This window comes from Heliangelus exortis, chromosome 2 (assembly GCF_036169615.1).
Source record: "Heliangelus exortis chromosome 2, bHelExo1.hap1, whole genome shotgun sequence".
Classification (NCBI taxonomy): Eukaryota; Metazoa; Chordata; class Aves; order Apodiformes; family Trochilidae; genus Heliangelus; species Heliangelus exortis.
Window position 1 is genome coordinate 120,025,804 of NC_092423.1, and position 7,933 is coordinate 120,033,736.

The following is a 7,933-nucleotide window of genomic DNA, read 5'->3' on the forward strand; positions in this document are numbered from 1 at the left end:
TCCATATCTGTTATAAAACTAATTATATTTCCTGAACACTCAGTCTTCTGTACCCACTTGGAAGAGAAGTAGGAATGAACAAATTATTTGAGATTCCTACTTTCTTACAAGGCAAAACTCAGACCAGGGCTTTTGATCCAGCATTATTGGCTGGGAGGTGGAGATGAGAAAATATTTCATAAATAATTGCATTACTCACTGCCATAACACGTCACATGCAAACTAGAGGAAAGTTCTCCGCTCAGTAAGACATAACATTTAAATTAAAATCTAATTTTAACTTTCTTTCTGCCCACATCACAAGTATTTCATGAATCTTTAAAAGCCTGGCGTTTATATAAGCACTTAAAAGTCTGGGTGCATTTTTTCAGATGTTCCCAGATCTTTCAGAATTACCTCTTTACACATGACTTCTCTACAGACATGTACCCCTTTCTCCACGGGCTCTATTACAAAGCTTTGATCACCAGATGGGAGCTTTCCTCCTCCTTTTAAAATCTATGATGCCCCTACAAATGCCCCAATACACTTCTTTTTAATATATTAGTGCTGGGAATAGTTTCATCATTCCTTTTCTCTGAACATAAATTCAGCCTTTCACAGTGTGGACCCAGGGCAGTGCAACCTAAGAATAAGACTTGAATCAGTTCCTTTTCCCTCCTTCCAAAGCCAAGCTTTTTAAGATAACTGCTAGACAGAAAAGTGCTCAAGGAAAACCTTGCACCAAGGCTTGTGTTGCTAAATTCTCATAAATATAACCCTCTCACAGAAAAAAAATAATCTGCCCCAGGCTCAGAGAGTCATAAATCACTTGACTGTAGCAACAGCAAGGGGTGTGGAACTTCACCAGTTACAAAAGGATATGGAATGGACCATTGGCCTGGGTGGTGACATGGTCATTCTCCTGCTGGTTTTTGGGCACTGGTAGATCAGTGTTTGTTAATAACCTGCAGAAATATATTAATGTAGGACTTCAGTAACAGAGCATTTAGAAGGATATCACTGAAGACATTACATTGAATCAGTCAAACCAAGTCTGATTGAATGATTTTTTTTTTTCCATTTTCCTCTTTGAAATTATTAAGGATTCTTTTTTGTTTGTTTTTTTTTTTATTTCAGGGGGAATTGGATTGGAGAAGCACCATATAAAGTAGGAGTTCCATGTTCTGCTTGTCCTCCAAGCTATGGAGGTTCTTGTACCGACAATCTGTGTTTCCCAGGAGTAACATCAAACTACTTATATTGGTTTAAATAAATTAAGGTTTACAATTTTTTTTTTTTAAAACGATGAGTAGCAAGAAGCTTGTATATTGAATTTTGCACATATTATATATATAGAGATATTGTAATAATAATCTGATGTTTTCTTTTTGTATGCTTTTGTATAATTAGCTTTCAAAGTATAGCATAATATTGTTTTAACACTTTTGGGATTTAAGACTCACATTAACCCTTTTAGATTAACATTTTGTTAATGGAGAGCAAACTAATTTTTACTTTAGCAAGTTTAGCTTCCTGAAGTTTAGCTTCCATTAAAAGCACATTAAAAGGTAGAATATGACTTCCTCTTACAAACGGCTCCAGAAAGAGAAGGGTCATGGAGAAGCAACACGGTGCTTTGAAAATGGAGTCTGGCGTGCAAAGCAACAAAGTTTCCCAATGGTTCCTCCCATTTACACCTCTGCTTTCCCCTGCCACATCAATGGGACTCTGAGCAAAGAAAAACAGATGTGCAAGAGAAACTGCAGGATATTACCTACCTCATGCACAACATTGATTCATTTGTGGCGTTTCAATCATTCAGCACACGGCTGCTGCTATCATCAACAATGCCTGTGTGCAGACAGGAAAATTAGAGAATATGAGGAGCCACACTGGCCCAGATGTGGTGGCTGTTAACTCACATGCCTAAAGTCTTCTTTAGACTGAAAGCTACATCACTTTAAATATACTTGTACAATAACACAGCCTTACTCTACCTTCCTGTGTTTCTGAACACAGTCATTATGGTATAATGGTGCTTTGCAGCAGTGTATTTATTCATGTACAGGAAGCTGAAGAATTGTATTGCTACAAAGCAACATGTGTCAATACATGACATCTATACTGTCTTTTATACTGTAAGTTTGCCAGGATATGTGCTATCCCCCCTGACTGAAGCTCAACCAGGTGAAACTTGCAAGGAGGGATCAGACCTAAAAGTAGATAAGAAGATTTCCAAAAAAAAAAAACCATCAGGCAACTTTAAAACTTTTACAGATTTTTGACAAAAAAAAAAAAAAAATAAAAAAATCAAACTTCTAAATCAAAAAAGGCAGTGTCCTTGAAGCTATTGCACTATTTCATGAAAATATCTGTATGAATGAATAAAAGCCAAATCTGTTATTCATACATTTCCTGCCAAAATTCTGAATGCCTTATGGGTGCTAACTATAACATTTCTTACGTGGACCTGCACTTTAAGCTAGAATATATGCAAGTTGTTTTCTGGAAAAGCAGATTATAAAAAGGAGGAAATTGATTATGTCTGCTACAGCTACTATGTCATTGAAATAGCCTTGAGTTTTGGCTTTATATTGCAGGGTAGAATGTAATCCACTTTAAATATATGTGTTTAGTCTGCTTGCACTGCTCCATTAAGACCTCTGAAATTTATGAACTTTGAAAAGAAATTCTGAGTAAGGCAAGCAGAGCAACAGAGGATAATTTCACTAGTGCTACATATGTATGTGCCTCTGAGTCACTAATTCAGCCCTTCTGCGAGTGTTTATGACAGTATGTCACCACTTTGGTGATGTAAAAAGATGTGAAAAGAGCTCTACAGGGGATGAAACATAACAGCTCTTCCCAATCTGCCAATAATCTAACCCCCCAGAGAACATCAGAAACTGATCTGTGACTGGTTAGTGACACTTCTGTATTTTACAGGACAATAACTAGGCAAGTATATTGTCTGAGAATATGTCCATATTATAAAAGAGCAACACTTGAAATATTCTACTAACTTGCCTTCTAAGAGTTACAATACAAATAATTTTCTTCTGGTTTCAAAGGGGTTTGGACTTGGACAGTGCCCAATCAGTCAAACACTTTGGCTAAGTAAAATCCAGTGAAACGCAAGCTCTTAGCATCACCTATTTATACACCAAATTATTCATAACTAATAGGTAGGTAACTAGCCCTCAGCCGGCCCAGTTTTTGACAAGGATGCATGGGATAAATACGTCTATGTTCTCTATATGGTATCTTCCCTAGAGTCAAAGACAGCACAGTTAGAAGAGTTCATCTAGTAATTTTCAGTATTTTTGTTTTACAAAAAACCCTGTAAGATAGGAAGCAGAGCATAAGCAAAAGTTCAGGTTAAGCCATGGAGCCTAAAACAGTAGGTCAAACAATAAATGTCTATGCACTTTGGAACTTGCATCTTCTATGTTGTATGGTACACTTTTCAAACAGGACTAGACATTGTAAATTAATTTATAATTCTTTAATTCAGCTGCAATTGCTATAACGGGTATATATGTTATCGTATCTGTTACTTTTTAAGTTGCTACAAATACCTTGGTTTTGTGGAATACTTTGTTTTCTGTGATTATGGAAAACTTTGCTTCTAACAAACAGGTATGCAGGTTTTTTTCATAACATCCCATAATGGTGCTAGGGAATAACTATTGTAATCACACTGTAACTAACAGCAGCAAAAAATGATCTGGGTATAAGCTATTTCATATGAGCAGCTCCTGAAAAAAACAGCCACAAGCACTCAACCATTCGATGAATATTTTTCATAGAACAGAGAGGATTAGACCTTATCAGATATTTGACTACCATATGAAATTTGCCCCTCCACTTTATGAAATAAAGTTTACTGAAGGCCTTTCTACATCACCTCTTTGGGTCCCCCAAGTTTGTATTTGTCTTTTTTTTCTCTTGGCTTGGGTAATGACAACACCAGTAAAGTTCTGCTTTAATTGACATTGCCAGTGTTGCCTGGCTGATGGCCTGACACCAAATGCTGCTGGAACAAAAGTACTGAAACTTGCAGAACACTTCAGATGTCTTTGGCACTCTATCTGCTCTGATACACACCAGGGAGCTTTTTTGTTGAGTTCAAGGCTATGCTGAGGCAACCTACAACAAGTTGCTGTGCTGATAGCCTTGAAGGTTTATACTAATTCCATCTGAGCAGAGCAGTGTGCCTTTAAAGACAGAGAAATTATCTCAGACTTTTGTTCTGTTCTAAATATAAAATTATGAAATATGCACACACTAAAATAGAGCTGAAAATATTTTTTGTCAAAATACTGTGAGAGGCATAAGACTGAAAATGAAGTAATTGATATAATTAATTATTGAGTACAGCTGTTTATAATATCTGCTTATGATTTTCTGCTTCACTTAAAAATCTAAGATGATGGGTAGCAAGCAATTGATATCTTTTGGTGCTAACCTGTATGTTCTGGTGCTGAAGTTATACATTATTTTTGCATACATTATTATTGGAGATTGAGTTTTACTTCCAATATTACCATATACACTCCAGTGTTTGTGAGCTCTTTTTCAGCTAAGCATATGATTTACTACCACTCAGCCAGATTTGATTTCAAAGTACCTTTTCATGGTTGTTTCAGTCTCTCGTAAGAGTTTGATGTGCATCAGAGAGGAAAATGTATTCCTCTTCAAAACCAAAACAAACAGCACCCTCCTCTCAACAGTGAAGTGTCTGTGGAACAGATTAGAGGGAAAGAAAGACCTCTGACAGTCATGACTGCAGATTAATGCTGAGCAGGTTTTAGTGATCACAAATCCTCTCTGGGATACTAAATGACTTCAGAAAGTCTAGGCTTGACCTTGCACACTTATCCTTGGGAAGCTGCGTGTTCTCCTCTGAGATCATTTTGCTCTCCTCTGAGTTGCATATGAGTTGGATCAGGCCTTGGTGAAAACCATGGGAGGTTTAACATTTGCAGGAAAGTTGGATATCCTTTATGGATGGAAAACTTGGACTTCATGTGCCATCCTCACCAAAACTGAGCAATACCATGAAACAGGAAACCTCTTAGAGCATATGTATTCTATGCCACAGCTGGGATCTAACAGCAGGATCCATATCCATATCTATGTCTCCAGATAGATGGATAGATAGGTAGATAATTACATCTATTTATGTATGATCTTCAAAGATCAGGTTGCAAGCATGGATGCCCTCTTGTGGCTGAGAATGCCAATAGATTAGTTTGATTTCACAGAAATCCAAAAGGTTAAAGGATTATTTCTTTTTTAAAAAAAAGCACATATAGATTTAGTTTGGTACATTTAAATTTTTTTGCCTTGTTTTTAAAGACTCATGACTGTGCATTTGCTTTGAGAAATGAGGTCCATTGCATAACACCACCATTTCTTTTTTATGTGTTTTTTAAGTACAGAACTCAATCACAATTGTACTGGCTGAATCTTTAGAGGCATTAAATCAGACACTGTTATTAAAAAGCAGACAATGGAAAGCATCACTACCTAAGTACTAAATTCTAATGGCCCCTAATAAGAATTTTAAAGGCTCAAATTCCTGGCTTTGGCCCATTATTGCTATATTTTCAAGACAAAACTGTTGCTTTCCTCATCTAGAATGATATAAGCTCATAGAATTTAAACACATGACATTTTAATGGTGCTTTTTAAAACTGCGAAATGGAAGATTTGTGTGCTCTTGTTCTCAGATCATAATTGGTCTGATGGTCTCAAAACGCACAAACCTTTCATTTAGATTTGTAAAGAGAACATTAGACTTCTGTCAATAGTAACCTGAAAGAACCACAACTTTCTAAATCTGCTTCATTTCAGTAGTAATTAAATTGAAAATCAAGAAACAATCCATCTAGTTAATTCGAGAATAGGAAAAAACCCATTACTAATGACTACTAATGACAATTTCAGGACTACTTTGTTGCTTAACCTTCAGGTTTTCCTCAGAATACAGTTATTTTCTGCTAGAAAATAAGCTTTTGTTAATATTACAAGGCATTTTAAAATTTACACAAGTTAATGTAAGAGCCATAAGCTTTTGATAGTTAAACTGTACTCTATAGTGTTTCCCTGATCATGAAGTGTGAGAAAAACAGACTGAAATGGTTGCAATTCAGTATTATCTCCCTGTGTTCTGCCAGAAAAATGAAACCCAGACTGGAAAAAGATTTTATGATTCCTCCAGCTTTTGGCACCTTATCATTTGGCAGTCAGGTTGTAAATTCTTTAAGAATTCCTTGTACTGACAATCCATATAAATTATGTTTGAAATTTCTTTCTGGCCAGCAGGAGAAGAGAGGGAATATCCCCCAGGTTATATGTTTAGCTCACAATATCAATAGTTATTCAAATCACTGGACTGTTCATCATGCTGCAAATTCACTACAGCTTCAATACATCATCATGTAAGTCAGGTATTATCTTAGCTACAATATTCAAGGTAATAAATTTTTTCCTTACGAGTGAATGGTAATATTGGAATCTAATAGCTCTGTGAACTTAAACATTTTTTTTCATGTAAGGTGCTCTTACATAATTGAAATGGTGCTAAAAGGCAGGGATCATTTAAGAAGCAAACTACAGTTGTTTTGGTTTTTTTTCCATATTCAATGAGAAATGTTTTTTTCTGAAGATATTGAAGATTGGAAAATGATGACATTTCTATGCCTTCTATCTGACCTCAAGTGAAAAAAAAAAGTTCAGTGTTTATGGAGTCCTTTTCCCCCTCTCACTATATATTTTCCTCATTTCTTTTTTAGATTTTGTCATAATTCTGTGGGTGGGGATCTATCTGTTTTTTCAGAAAAGAAAATTTGTGTAACACGTCTTGCAGTGAACTTACCAATATAATGTTTCTTTCATATGATGCTATACACATGTTATAATTGAGATATAAATTTCTATCTGTGTTTCAACTTCTAATGGTATGAAACTACAAAGAAATCTACATCATTTTGATCTATTTTGTAATATCTATGCATTTAAATAAATAAGTAAAATCAGTACCTACACTTCATGTTTTTGAGGCATCTTTTCTTGGTTTTATTGTGGTTGATATTGTCCCAGAAGAAGACAAGTTTTCAGGGAGATAGTGAAAAAAAGACATATTTGAACTGAACTTAAATTCTCTTTGAATATATTAATATAAGTGCATATGCTTTACGTCTGAACTCCATTATATACTTGAAATCTGTCATTATATATCCACCTATATGGATAGAAGTCTATCTTTTGGTATTGAGAGCCTGAACTCTTCATCAGAATTAGTGGTCAGGGGATGTTCTCTTATGTGTTACTGTCCAAGAGGAAAAATCTGGACTCTGACCAAAGGAGATATCCACAGAAAATCAAGAGTCAATCAAATCATTGTCAATTTGGCAAAGTTTTCTTCTATGGAAGGAACTGTGCTCCAGTCAGAAACGAGAAATTCTTCAGAACCCCAATAATTATTCTTCCTCCCAAAGTGGTACCAAAGGACATGGAGGAGATGATCTTCATCTCTTACCTGTTATGGAGGTTGGATGTAGTTGGGGTTTGCAGTCTAAGGTGGGGGGACTAGAAATCAGTCAGAAAGTCCACAAGTCAGACAAAGCATGAGGTGCTGTGAACTGGGACTTCAGCAAGAGGGACTTGTCAGAAAGCAGCAAGTCTCTGTTATAGTAGTACCATGGTTTGGAGTTTCTTTACGTTATTACACAGTGGTTATTGTCAGTCTTAGAACCTCTCAGGTAAACCAGGAAATACAGTTTTCTTTATTTTTCTGAAACAATGTCTACTGAAGCAGCAGGGCATGTGTTCACAGGGTGACACCACCATGTATCCACAGAGAGTCAGTGTGGAATCCCAGCCATTTACAGCCTGGGAGAGAGGCAGACAGCTTTTGTATGAAATTATACAGTGCCCAAGAGCC

General features: G+C 36.0%; 1 protein-coding gene across 1 annotated transcript in view; it reads left to right on the plus strand.

Moving 5' to 3' along the window:
* The window catches only part of PI15 (peptidase inhibitor 15), a 28,545-nt gene extending 21,511 nt beyond the window's left edge, over positions 1-7,034 (plus strand). The window contains exon 6 of the mRNA XM_071737803.1: positions 1,120-7,034. Within this exon, the coding sequence (XP_071593904.1) occupies positions 1,120-1,255 (136 nt within the window). The 3' untranslated portion in view covers positions 1,256-7,034. The remainder of the gene's footprint in view (positions 1-1,119) is intronic.
* Positions 7,035-7,933: the final 899 nt, after the last annotated feature.